At 45.7% G+C, this 14,893-nt stretch overlaps 1 protein-coding gene across 3 annotated transcripts in view; it reads right to left on the bottom strand.

Annotated features, from left to right (window-relative positions):
* LOC144474730 (uncharacterized) overlaps positions 1-14,893 on the bottom strand; it is a 225,793-nt gene that overhangs the window by 38,322 nt on the left and 172,578 nt on the right. For all 3 annotated transcript variants that reach the window (XR_013494785.1, XM_078189919.1, XM_078189929.1), the window contains exon 3: positions 4,255-4,413. Coding sequence is in view for 2 of the 3 variants with exons in the window: in XM_078189919.1 (XP_078046045.1) it covers positions 4,255-4,413 (159 nt within the window). In the remaining variant the exon portion in view is untranslated. The remainder of the gene's footprint in view (positions 1-4,254; positions 4,414-14,893) is intronic.

The following is a 14,893-nucleotide window of genomic DNA, read 5'->3' as shown; positions in this document are numbered from 1 at the left end:
AATGTATCCGCTCTCGAATTTGCATTTCGCAGAAGTTCAGAACAAATTTTACTTTATCTTGATTAAGAAGATTAAATTTATCGTCGGAACTTCCATCGACAAATTAATTTTATAACATCAAAGGATATGTACTTGTTAAGAATTAAATAATAAATAATAAAAATAATAAGTGATGAAATTAATAAATTAATAAATAAATTCCAAGCAGTGTCGAAAATCGAACTTGTTTTGATTTTACAATTTAAAGCTGGAGATTTTTGCGAACGATTTTCTCGGGTCTTTGTACGGGCGGTCGCGAGGCAACGTTACCAACATGCTAAAATCGAAAGTTAATGTAACATAAGTAAAGCGCTGAATGATTTCTAGTTCCATTCAGGTTGGAAAGTTTGGAAAGCGGACGCATTGATCGCGTCCATCCGATCCAGCACCTGCGCGGGTTCCGCGAACGAGACGCAAATGGACGGGCGAACAAAGAATCGAATTCAATTGGCGCGCTGTGAAATTCGCAACCTCTCAATAATATCGGATTACTTTCGATTCGCTGGCTCGCCGAAAGCGTATAAATAGGAACGTGAAATTGTAAGTGTAAATTAATTCGGAGCTTTCCAGTTCGCCCGTCCCTAATGACTAGCCGCGGATCTCCGCGCATTTTCCCACTGCCACACTTTATAAAGAACGACGGAGGAGGAGAACGAATCTGTTTGATCGACTGAATGGGTTCCCCGCGATACAGCCAACACAGCGGCGTCATTAGTATTCGTTAATGTAGCTCCTCGATTTTTACGAAGCCGCGGATAGATCCCGTTTATGCAAATTCATCGCATCTAATGCAGGCACTTAAGGGTAAGAGAACGCGAACTACGGTCGATTCTCTTTTGCCTCGAATTTCTCACTCGAAAAACGTACCCGCGGTACGTCGGGAAAAGTTGTAACCTATTTTAAACGTCGAATAAATTAACCATTCGCGGTCGAAGCTATTTTAATTCCGATCCACGGTATTTTATACGATCTTTTATACGGCGCGAAAAATCGATTTCTTTGCCGTTTGTTTCATCAGTAGTTTTATTTATATCTTAAAACTTTTTCCAACAACCGTTCTACGGTAACTTCTTTTCATGGAACTTTTACTGGTACATGGTAACTCACGATGATAGTTAACAATTTCACGGGAACAGATATTCTCTTAATAATTAATTCTATTTATACGTGTACGTCGGTTGTTGGTAACAGACGCGAGAAGCTAAGGTATCATTGATCGTTTACATAAGTGTAGGATGGGATCCGACTGCACGGCCGCGAATGGACAAAAGAGAATCGCGTGGCGGATCGGCGCGACGTTTCAAGGAGACTGCTTTCCGATTAGCCTTCTTCTCTCCTTCGTCGTCTTCTCCCTCTCTGATAATCTGCTGGATCTGCAGCGAGAGAGGTGCGTGCGGTCTTATCGCGCCGTCACGCGAGTCCCGGCTCAATGACAACGAAATTACGTGCGCGTGAATCAGCCCGATTCGCGGAAAGGACGAGGGTACCGAACATCATCGGAATTATCGGGAAATCGTACTTCTTGTTTTAATAACGCGCACCGGATATGCCGCGCTTCCACCGATTACTCGAACCTCGATGATGCACCCATTGTGCTCTACACTCGCTTCGACACCTCCGTACCAATTGACAGATGACGAATCAAATCTTCGTTCGTTGGCTAACTCTCCTTCACCGATGACGCTTGTAGCAGCATTTGTCTTCGAACAGATGTACAAAGACGAGACTCAAAATGGAAACTCAAGATTCGTGTTTCATGTATTTCAAACCGTATCTGATTTTATTTTCAATCTTTTAAGTGGAACGAAAATGAAAAAACCATTTGAATTTCATGGAGCTGTTACAAGAAATTATTACGATAATTTTGCTGAATTTCATTGCAACTGGAAAAGGATATTTTTCACTCTTTACCGCTCGAGATAAATATCGTCCTCGAAGAACCGTGTCGAAAAATATGTAAAAAGAATTGGCGTGTCAGAATTTAAATCGATCTAGCCTTGATCGTTGATCCAGATCGTGTGCGATTTGTAACTGGTCGCAGAGTCTGCGGGCAGAAAATGGGTAGATTTTCGAGCGGATAGCGTGCGCGTGCGAAACGAAGTCGCAGAAGAGAGCTCGAAGGCAACCGTGGAATTCGTCGTCTTGGTTGAAACACGGGGAGCCAGCCCGAGGCCGATCGCGGTAAAAAAGAACGAAAGATGTTGAAACGCTTGTTCCCGCGTGTTCGCGCGAGGCGTCTCGAACATTGTCCTCCATTTTATCGACAGAATGTGGTCGACGGTGAGGTGAACGCGAGGCGACAGACAATTACCGTGCAAAAGGTGGCGAGCGCGCGCCGATACGTTGCGCAACGCCGCTCGATGCAACGAAATTTGATCATCTTCGCCGCATAATAACGCGACGCGGGCTCTCGGGGAGGCGAGAAGGGAAACAAGGGGAGCATTAAGGAGACAAATGGCGGTGACGCGGCGCTATTCCTGCTCTCGGAGATGCTGGAAACCGTGGCAAGCCCGAGGTCACGACCAGGCGAAAGAAATAATCGCTGCCGACGCCCGGAGATTAGTCGATCGAGCCGGATGGAACACGAGCGGAGGAGCTGAATCACCGTGATTCTTACCGGGATACGGGAACCGGGAATGGTAGCTAGGCATCCAAGCAGTCTTCGTGCTATTCAATCCGACCCGTATAACCGGAAAATATCCGCCGGAGAATAGGCAAGTAACCATCAAAGCGATATCGACGACTACCATGAAAGTGGACCTCGGGTTACCCTCCTTCTGCTTTTCGATTAACTCTACCTCTCGACGCTGCTGGCTCAAATTATACTCGTTTCTCTGTATCAATCTCATTCGTAATTTACATGTTTTTAAGCATGCTGTATCAAAGGATATATTATAATAATTAACACTTTCGCTGGCTGCGTCGCGTATATGCAACGACCACGGTTTTCTATTTCACGCAAGAGATAACGAATACCTTTCGCAGTAGCATTTCGACGATATTTTTATCGTATCTTAATGAGAGGATACGATGTAATTAATACGATAAGTACAATAAATAATCTCTTTGCAGAACTGTAAAGTGAAACCGATTATTTCTATTCCGGTGGGTTTATTGATAAGAGAAGCGTCACTATGGCGGAATATACATCGTTTAATGGACGAAAGTCGAACTAATATTTACGCAACTGTTTTCCCGAGATTTTTCCCGAAACTTTGACAGACACAAAGTTTCAGTTTCCTCGTTATCTCGTCAAGGAGTAGGAAGCAACTTCCGGTTTTATGTTCTCAGGTTCGAGGAGCGTTGCCAAAAGCAGAAGTTGGAAAGTAAAGTACCTCGGCACTTACGTCGTAAGATTGAAGCACCGAGATATCAAACTTTGCGAATCGTCAATTTTCACCTGGTTAAAAGTTTCCCGAATAAGTGCAGCTTCGAATAAATCTCTTAATTACGATGAAGAAGGTAAGATGGAGATAACGCGTTATGTAGTCCCCGTTGAAATTGTTGCTATTAGTGACACGGGATCGTTCGAAAGTTGTCGGGTGTCTTAATTCGTTTCAGATTGAACGGCAGGACGGAGGCAGCGTCGACTCAATTTCGTGCACGGCAACGAAACTGCCGAGCGCGAAAAATTCTTCTCGAGAAACTCGAAAACTTCGAGAATCTCGCAGAAAAGGAGAGTTTCAACACTCTTGCGCCATCTTGACATTCTATTTAACCCTTGCGCGAGCAATCGGATGCAGTTATCCGCATTTTTGTATCCACGCATTTCCTTGCGAAATGAAAACAAATTTATTTAAGCGATATTTAACTCGTTCGCAATGTTTTAGCTAACGGTAACTTATTCGTGCTTCGAGGGCTAGGTTTCCCAGAAATTTCAGCGCTAATATATTCAATGCATCGGACTTGTTCAGAATCTGCGACATGCAAGAAAACTGAAAGAGTACTTATGCCATTAAATAAATTGCTTCGATTAAGAACTCGAATAGGTTCTGTAACCACTAGGCTATGTCAGAAACAATTTTCAACTATCTTCGTCCGAATAATAATTTGAAACTATGGACGTTGTTAAATGGGCCATTCGCTGGTGCTTTTTAAATTCTTACTCGATTGCTTGCACAAGGGCTAATTGTAATTAATCTACGGACGGACAAGTGCGATCTGCAAAGTGCAAACGACGCGCGTTCTCGCGCAGCAGTCTCTTTTGTGACTTACCTCTTGGGATACGGGGATGTTGTTCTTGCTCCGGCTGGTGTTGGATGTATTATTAATGGCAGAGAGCGCGGTGAGGGCTGCAGTTGCGGCACTGCCAACCGTCTTCCCGCTGACCTTCGTACCAGCACCACTGACATCTTTGTGCAACGTTCCAGGACTCTGAAATTGAAATATCGGCGCGACTGTTAGGACAATGCGAACCAGAGGGGGCTAGAGCTTCGCGATGATAATGAAGGGATGCGACCCGGCGTCGTTCAATCCCGGATGAAATACGTGACCAAGGGGACGTTTAATGGCTCTCGTGTGCGGCGAAATAATGCCACCCGATGATATTGTAAATAATATTTCGTGGGAGCCTCGCCGGCACGTTTATATAGTCTCTGTTTGCTTTTCTTTTCGCTTCCTAAGCCTGGACTACCGATCATCGATTGTTACCTTATACCGTACACGGTGAATGGAACAATAAGGATCTGTTTTGCTTCTCGTACCTCTCCGAGAACGGCTCTCGTGGTTATCGTGTACTTTTACTTCGACACTGGCTGGGAAATGTAAAAGTTTCTTGGAGATAGCGGATCGTATGGACGCGTGATATCTTTGAACGGAGGAACACGAGTTAACTTGTACCTTGAAGGTTCATATTAGTTATTGTCACTAATCTATAAATCATTTGTCATTGCTGACAATTTTGTAAAACCAGCGCAGACCATTCCTCGATAGGTCAACAATACTTGCACGGCGAAGAACAATCGAATTTTATTTCGAAGCATCGCATCGGTTAGAAAGGAGATGAAATTAGGGCTCGCAAGAAACGGCGAGCAATGGTAATATGCGTCCAGACACGATAAAGAATCCAGAGGGGGTAATTTTTCATTTAAAATGAAAGGATCGCGGGAAGACTATCTCGTACGAAATATTATACTTTGTAGCGGACGTGTTCCGCCCGAGGTTCAACGAAATCAATCACGTTCGCCTGGATCGCGGCATCGATCCCGGGCGGCCGGCAACCACTTTCCACCGGGCTAATTACTATAATCAGCGCGTAATCGCCGGGAGCGCGAAAAGGCGACCTTTCCCGGCGGGACCTCGACTTTCAACTTTTCTTTGGAAGGCCTGTCCCCGGCCGCGGCCAAGAAACATTTCATCCACCGAACCTGACTAAAGTCCCTGTGACATTTACGTTGATCCAACGCGACCCGTTCACTTCGCATCAATTACGCGGCTCGTATATCATACGGTTTAACTTGGGAGCGAGCGCGGCACGCAAACGGGGGCTCGTGGACGCGCGCGCGCGAGCCCGCGCCCGCTCCCCACGGGCTGGCTTGTTTCTGTTAATTAAGGGCCGCCGCGCCGGCTCTAGGCTTCCCCGCAGCTTATGCACGCTGTCTCATTTGCGTCTTGTCGCAACGGACTGAACCGAGTGATTTAGTAATGGCAGACAAAGAGATGACGTGGGCGGAGGATTCGAACGCGAGCTATCTGCGGCGCTAGCGCGAGATGCTTCCGCGACGGCTGCCGCGTGTGGCCTCGTCGCTGCTCAAACGGTACATCATGGAATCAAGGGACACGCAAATACTCGGATCGTTTCCAAAACTCTGCAAATTCCTTCTAAATTCGTGTTTGTTCTTAGATATAGTTAAATTTAATTTAATATTGAAACAAAGTTTTTGTATAAATTTTTGACTGTTTATGGTTCCATAAAGTTACTGAAATCAACGTCGCTGCCTCTTGTATGCGAGGACACTTTTTATGGAAACCGCGATAAAAAAAGAATGGTAAAGATATGGCACCTCGATACGCCGCGTTACTCGAGCGGGCATTGTACTTTCAACAGTTCCTGCATCTGCCAAGTAAAATACTACCGCAGAGACTTCTTAGTATCATATTAAATATTTAATTCTCTATTTACTATTTGCTGTGTCAGATCGTTGCCTCGCCGCGTCTCCGCGTCTCCGCGTGTCTCCGCGCGCATCGCAATACCCGGTTGCGATAAAAGCGCGATAAGCCCGCAGAAACACAAACACCAGCGCGATTACAGTCGCGCGCCGGACACCGTCACCGTCACCGTCCGAGGGCTCTGATATCGTTTAATTGTTCACCGCTGCGACGTTTATCCGGGCTTTCAATTAACATGTCTCGCGGTGGCCTTCGCCGCTGTCAGACCGTCGGACACGTTGCATTAAACATGAACGAAAGAGATGCGCGCGTACACTTGTTGCTCGTCTATCGACGCCGAAACTTGACGCTCGTTTTTCAACTATTCGCATTGTTCCGACAGTCAGAACCTGAAACGGACGGCTTCGCTTGTCGGTGCTCGCTATCCAAATTTCAACGCGCATTTACACATTAAATTCAATTCGTATAGCATAATCAAGTTCCAAACCGATGCAAATATTCTGTTTAGTATTTATTAAATACGTTCAAGTTCTTGATAGACGATCCGAGGAAACTCTCCCCGACTCGAACGTAAATTTCCAAATATTACGAGCCTGTATTTCATATCGCATCAGACGCCTGTTCCCCGAGAGAAAGGATACCATTTCTCGAACGATTTAATCGCAACCCCGCCAAGGACTATTTTAACCGGAAAGCGCAGGTGTCGGAGTAAGTTCGCGAAAATTGATCGCCTTTCCGCTGCCCATAAAAAACTCCGTGAGATTAAACGAATCCAATAATTCATCCGATAACTGCCTTCATAAAACGCGTGAATATTTAAACATTTCCGCGAACATAATTCCAAGAGAAACGTCCCAGCGACTTTCATTCGCCTCGGTAAGTTTGAAACTTCGATTCAATTTGGGCTTCTCTTCGACGATCGTCGAATAGAATTCCAAAAGCGAACACTCGCGAAATCTGTTGCAAAATGGAACGATGTATTACCTCGCAGAATGAGTCGTCTAAATGTCAGGCACCCTCTGCGAGAACGTCTGTCGATTTCCCCGGCGAACGACCGCTCGCAGCAAACGATTTTCCACGCTGACAGAGCGGCGAGACGCGCGCACGCCCTTACCGGTGAAAGTGTTAATGGAAAACGCGCGCATGCCGCCTCGCAAATCGTCGGACAATTGAAATTGGAAGGCTGGCGAGGCGAACCGAGCAAAGAGAGAAAGATAGAGAAAGAGACGCATCGGGCAGAACTTTCACGTCGCGAAATAACACGCCGCGTCGACGAGAGTTTTCTTGCGTCGGAAACGATCCGCGACGAGTCCTCCCGGACACCTGTCAGCCTCGAATTAAAAGTCGCGGGTGAATTCATTTTCCTCCGGGCGAAATACGTGCGCGCGGCGCATTGTGGTAGCTATCTAAGATACTTTTTCAGACGCAAAAATACGGATAGTAATTTAACCCGGCACTTTCAGCCGTCCTTGTGAAATATTGCACACGCGAGTTCGTTAAAAACTGTGGAACTTTCGTCGAACATGCGAGCCCGCTCCAACAATTACGCTACAAGTATTTTATTTGTTTCTTATTTTACGATATCTCCTCTCTTAGAGTTGCGTTACACTAAATTGTCTGCGCACGCAGGCCTCTCCGGAAACGAATCGTAGGGCAAGGGGTTAATAATCTCTGCTCGTCCAGCTTCCCCGTCTTTCGCTCATATTTTATCGCTTTCTCTCCTGCCTTTATTCTTAATTAGTTTCTTCCTTCCACAGCTGTGCAACCAAAGGATCGTCTAGCGAATCCCATGCACCATTTGATATAGATTAAATCTTCGCTGCCTCCAACTCTTTCCATTCGTTCTACCGAAATAGTTCCGCCCCGTAGATCGTAAGCATTTTCTCAAAATCACTTTTAACTCTAGGAACAACCACCCGAGGTTGCTGACGAGCTCGCAACATTTTTAATTTTTCTATAAATGCGTCAAGTCATACATCGTATAACCTAGAATATACAATACTAATAATTCCACAATAAATCTATAGATTAGTTATTCCAGTCTGTAAAAGGTAAGAATCTCGATTGTTCCCGATACAGATAACGCCACTGAAGATTCATTGTCGTAAGCATGATCGCTTATCGCGCACGTGTGTTGTTGTGACCCGTTTCGTTATTTTCTACGATGATCTTCGGAAAATTATCTTCGTCGCGTGTTCATTTGTGCAAAACTATTGCAATTTACAGGGAAGAAAAACTGTAATTACCGTAAAGTAACAGAGTACGGCGCGGATATTGTTTCCCGTTTACGAGGAATAATAAGTAGTGGCCAGATGTTCCATTAAATCCGAAATAAATTGCAGATTCAATTACGGGCTATCCAAGCGTGGTTAAGCGCGGCAATGCACGATACCGAGAAGACGAGCCTCCGCGTATTGTTCGTTTTTACGGGAGGATTAATTAAACCGAGAATCTAGATTAATACGGCCGGAATCTCGCGGCGAGTTCATTTTAGGAATTCATAAATTCCGCAATTAATGTATGATCCGGCTTTCTCGAGTCTATAAAGTCTTCATTCATATTTTAACCTCTTAACGCCACCCATGAAATACGTAGACGGTGATACATATCAAATTTCTGATTCATGCAAAGAGATTGGCATTCCTGAACAGTTTCTAACTCCGCTATTATATTTACAGTATGCGCGGTTTTATTCTACGTATAAAGTTACGTGAACCGATCAACCGAGGATAGTTAAAAGTTTCAGCAATTTGTTGGTCTACGGTAGGAGTTCCCCATTGGGATGAACCGTTTTTGCTGCTCGTAATAAAGCTCCTTCGACGCCGTTCCATTTCAGGAAGTAGATAATTATTGGACTATGGATTTCGTGTTTTAACGAATTAGCGGTTGCCGTCTCTTTGGAAACTGTCGTAATTACTGCAATTATAACGTATACATTTCATTTTATTTTTATTTTAATTTCGTAAAATGTTTTTATAAAATGTATAGTTTAATAAAGTATATTAAATCATACCTACATACTTAGCCAATTTTTACATTAAAGGAATCCAGAAATGTCGATTTTTAGATTCGATACCCAGATTGCGAAACGAAGAAAGAAACTTCGAGCTATCAATCCTTTCACTCGATGCAGACAATTGTTGTTTTGCATAAAGATTCGCGGCCTACGTAATTATTGTACAAACTGTCCGACGTATCCGACGCGAGCGAACTAGAGAATTCGCGTTCCAGGTACGACGATGCTGCAGAGATCCCGGCGACAGCGTGGAACGGGCGATACTGTTACGAATATCCTGGAAACGGAAGCGAAACGCCGGCAAAGCGCACAGGATACGCGCGCCGTACCATTTCCATCCCGCCGTATCACAAAGAAGCGCGCGGACAAAGGCGTCGAAACACTTTCCATGGGTTGATACGCATCCTCGTGGAAAGGTGCGTTGACCTCTGATCTAATGGCACAAGGTTGCCGGCCCGTTTCGACATTGATAATGAAGCGCAGGTACATCGAACCGGTGCCGTTGCCCCGTTACTTCCGGACGCGCCTAACTTCGTTTAGCGAAATGGCATACGGAAAGTTCAGCACTCCTATTCCGAGCCTCCGACTTCCTTAATTAGCGTGCCGCTCGTTAATCGATTTCACCTTAACCGTTGTCTAAAACTGCGCGTCTAAAGTTGCGACGATTATTCCATTGCCGGCGTTTCTTGGTCACAGACGATTCCGGCGAATTCATCGCGCGTCTCCGTTTTAGAAAGTTCTCCGCGAATTTACGCGTCGAACGGTTTTCACGAATGAAAAATGAAAACAGAGGAAAGCTCAAAATAAAATCTGCAAATTTCCTGATGAACGTTTGAAGCGTGGGACTGACGCGTCGAGGAAGAAACGCGGAAAATCCCCCTCGGTCCCCGGAGCAAAATGGTCCGTGACAATAAACAAAAGGGCGATTCCGAGATGATCGTGAGCGAAGGTGGTGGTGGTGGTCCCCCGATGACGAACGAGATATTGCTTCGCCGATGACTGCGCCCGAAGAAAGTCGGCAGAGCCGCGCGCCGTTTAATGATCCTCCCCCATCAGTGTTCTCGCTTCGGGAATCCTCGCGGATCGCTTTCACGAGCCATTGTCTTCGGTCGAGCCGGTGATTATTCGTTAATTAAAAAGTGTGCTCTGTGTCTCCGTTGCCGGCTGGCCGATCTTTTCTTCTCCTTCCCGTTGCCCTTAATTATGGAGGAAATAACGAGTCGGTCGGCGTGTCGCGTTCGCTTCCATTCGGACTACCACCGGCTCGTACTCGGTTTATGTAAAACGAGGCAAGGTTACGCGCGGATCGACCTTTGTCGCGTATTATGCAACTTTCACGTTGCACGAGATATTAATTTGCTTCCTTTTTCTATTCCCGCCTCGACGCGCTGATCCTATCCTTGGCGCGTTCGCGGACCTCGGCGCGCTTATTTTCGTCCGCGCTATAAAATCATAAACACGTTCTAGCGGATTCAGGATTTTCCGAAGAGAATTCTCACTGAATTTTCATCGCCGAGGTACGAGCTCCTACGTAGAATCGGGCTTCGGGTTGCTATGGGTTTAATTAACTCTGTAATTAGGTCAATATGGTTCGGTAATTACAAGCTGCTTTCTCAGAAGCGTTTCCAAGTACATTTTGCTTGCTAAACGTAGCAATTGGACGCGGCAGAAAAATCAACGCTGCAGCCGTAATCGAGGGAGACTACTTAAGATTGTAAATTAATCTCTGCTAAATTTGCTTAAACGAAATTTGATCAGAATCTGCGAGAATTAAATAAGAAATAACTTTGTATTGGAATAAAGAAGCCTTGATAGTCTTATTTCTTATCAGTTGTCCAACTAAAATGTTGCCCGCCTCTAACGGAGAGTACACCACGGCAATCGTCGATACGCGTCGAGGTGTTCTAATTTCCTGCGATTAGGCATGCGAGGCTGGTAAAGCAGCAAGCCGACGAGTAATCGAGCATCATGCGACCCGGAGGTGAAACCCGTTTTTTCGGTTCGGTTTTCGCAGAAGAAAACGCGACTTTCTCATGCACGGTTTTCGTCCATTCAGCGTGCGCGCGGCCGATCGAAAGCAATAATTTCTCTCAAGAGCTGCAAGTAGACCATAAAGGAATTCAATCTCTCATTGAAGACCCTTACGAGCAGATGCGTGTCCAGAGTCTCGGAACGGGAGAAAGAAGTCCGCTGTTAGAGGGGGGGGGGGGGGGGGGCGGGGGGGCGGGAAGAAAGGAAAAGAAAGGAGGGGGGGGGGGAGGGGGGGGGGGGGGGGGGGGGGGGGAGGGGCGACGAGGAGAGGAAGACGAGAGAAAGAACAAGGGGGGAAGAAGAGACAGGAAGAGAGAAGAGGACCGAGACTCGCCGAACCCCATCATTAGTCCCGACCAAGGGTCGAACCCTTAATCTCTGGTGGCTCTCGCGTTTTTCCATTTCTCCCGAGACACCTGGCTGCTGCGGGTACCGCCGCCGCGGCGCGCGATAGCAGGTGATCAGGCTCGACTTGTTGATATACAAGGTGCGGCTCGAAGAAAGAGAAAGAGACTCTTCAAGGTTTCCCGGAGATCGTGGATCGGCTCTGTGCGTCGCGAGGCCCCCTTCTCCTACGATTTTTATTAACCTCCGGCCACTAACGGCTTCGTCAAACTGTACCAACGATCGTTTTGATTTTTTTTATTGAGACATCGTCGCGAGCCTCGATTAAACGCGCATCTTGCTCAACTGTCTCCGAGAATTAGCCGATCCGCAGATTTTATGCCCCGGCACAGATGTTCTTCTGTCGGGCATCGTTTGCCGACAGTCTTCGCCTCGATGTTTTATTCAAGGCGACATATTTTACGAAACGTGCAATATCGTACAACGGTGCCTCGATTATCCCGGCTAAATACATAGAGAGCCACGTGTACGTTCGAGCAATGGAATTTGTATCACTTAGTTACCCGTGCCAGATTTCATCTTTATCGATTCGTACTTGATCGCTTCAATTTTCTCGTGCACCCATCAGGTCGCAGACTACCTGAAATTGGTATAATAATAGACTGAATTTCATAACTCCGGCACAATGCTAGGATAACTCTTTTAAATGAATTGAAATTTATTCGAGAGGTGTATATAAATTGTTAATCGATTCGCGACCGTATCTCTTAAACAAGGCACCCGTTTTACTCGCAATTAGCGCACCGACACTTCAAAGAGCTTTCTCGGTTGTCCAGCGTAATCCACGCGATCGTAGTTCGAAGCGTTGTATGCCGGTCGAATCCGGGCAAATTTATCAGCGAATCGACGGTAATTTAAATCCCGGAATATTTTTCGGCCAACCATGTAGGAGCTGCGTTCGAGAACAAGCCGCCTTCTCTCGGTTCCACCTTTCTCACACGGACAGAGTGCGCACACCGGTGCACCGAGATACCTGCGCAGAACCGGCGCAAGGAGCACAGATGCGAACAGAAATCCCTTCGAGACACGTGCAGGTCAGCAGATGTATCTGGTCTCAACACCTGCCAGCCAGCCAGCGCAGGTACAAAGGCTAGGTTTTAGGAGCCGAGAGCAGCTGTCCACACCGCGGACTTTCGCATAGAGGGAGAGAGTGAGAGAGAGAGACGACCTTTTTCCGAGAGGAAACGTTTTTCAAGAGTCTCGGTCCAGGCCCATTACTTTTGTTCCGGATCGGTCTGCGAGCGTGGGCGAGCCGATAAAACGGAATCCACGGACACTCGAGACTTCCTGCGACCAGCCGTCTCGCCTTATGGCTGGCTAGATCGATAAAGACCTTCGCAGACCTTTTCGGAAACAACCCGCGGGGGTTGGACTACTTCGAAGCCGGGAATGCGTTAGTTTAATCGACACGATTTCGCTGGCAGGGCTTGAATTTAATTGCGATTTAACTGTAAACTTTTCTAAATAAAAGTTATCCTACAATATTATTACAAAATTGATGGTATTGAATTTTTTAAATAATTTTTAAAATCCCCAAGAAGGACGTAACTCATGGATAACTTGTTCGTAGCTCGAAAAAGTTTCTCCGGTCTTTCTTTGGAGCTAAAGTTTGAAACGAGGCAAAACTTCACGGAAACACGGGGGAGCACGAACTTCGGATAGCATAAATCGTTGGCTTCGCGATCGCCGACTGTTATTATAGTTTTGCAACGGCGAAGCCCACGACTTGGAAAGAATAGGTGCAATAAATACAAGATCCCTGCAGCAAGAAATTAATTGGAAACTGTTCTCGATACTCGACGGACAATTCCTGGAAAACGTGACGATTAAATCTAGCGACGGTCTAATATACATCTTAACGATAGATCAATGCCACGATTGAATTTCGAGATCGCAGATAAGGCGACCGTGGCTCGATGTACTTCATCGACGAATCGATCTGACTGGGTCAGTGGTGGAGCGGGACGCGTGTGTCGGAACTGGAACAGGAATTCGTTTATTTAACAGGATAATTTGTGGACGTCTCTATTTGCGTATATCGAAGTTTGAATCTCGATTTGCAATTAAAATATTCGCTGCACCGATTCGTTAAGCGGACAAGAAGAATCGTTCGGTTTTTCCATCTGCGAAAATATCCAAGCTTTTCCAGAGTCAAAACTGCGATATCAGTTGCAACGATTCCGCGCTTTTTATTGGCAACTTCCTAGCTTGCTATCTCCGATCGCGAGTAATGCCGCGAGAAACAATTTGTCAGCGAGGTCAGGCGCTACGCGATTGTTTGGATTTCATAGTTTCAAGGCAGCTGGAATTGATGGAGCTCGCAGAAATCTACGGACGAAAGAACGGAAATTTCCAATAGTTCTAATTGGGCGTTCGTCGAGGGCCAATAAGAAAATAATTGAATCGAATTTTCACTCGACTTCGCTTTGGGAAACTCGCTATGCGGAAAAAAACCGCATAGCTCGAGATCTCCAAGGAAGATAATCTGCACTCGACGCGAAATACTTATAATCAACCTTACAATTTACACTACTTTTTGAACACGATATCAACCTGACGCCGGCTGGCTGATAACGACACTGTTTCATAATCAAAGACAATACACGTATCGCGATAACCTATTGATCGAATATTTTCATAAAATATTCATTTCTCGAAATTTGATTACGACGTTCCACTTTTTCTAAATTAGAATATGTACATCAATTTCTTCGTTACCTTTGATCGCAATTCGAGTTGCTGTTTCCATAGTGAAAAGCGTTCTTTGCACCGACGTCTAACAACCAATCTTATCGGAACATTGACCAATGACTAGTCTATTCTGTCTACAAAAATTGCTGCAAACATTCTGTAATTGAAACTTCCGAGTTTCTAGCAGATTCTTGGAATCGATTGAAGGTATAGATCGCGTGCATTGCACATTTAGATGCAATCAAACGCATGTATTCGCTTTCGGAAAATTCCCATCAGTTTCTTCTCTAAAACTGTCCACGGTGAAATAACAACGAAGAGGCTATTCGGTCGGTTCGCTTTATCGTCTCGATCGCAATGCTCGCGATGGTATTAGCGTCGATCGTTTTCCTTTCATCTGTTCGCACAGCGATCGTATATCCTAGTCGACGAGAGCATCGACGCAATGCAAATACTGACAATGAGACACATTTGACTCGCAGGAATGTCTTAATGGCACAGATGATGACGAGTTCCAACAATCGATCCGTTTGCGTACGGCATTCTAATTCCGCGATCTAGTCGGATAGTTGCTGCGACGGAATTTTTCTTATTCCGCGGACA

This window comes from Augochlora pura, chromosome 2 (assembly GCF_028453695.1).
Source record: "Augochlora pura isolate Apur16 chromosome 2, APUR_v2.2.1, whole genome shotgun sequence".
NCBI lineage: Eukaryota > Metazoa > Arthropoda > Insecta > Hymenoptera > Halictidae > Augochlora > Augochlora pura.
Note: the sequence above shows the minus strand (reverse complement) of the source record. Positions and strands in the feature narration are given on the sequence as shown.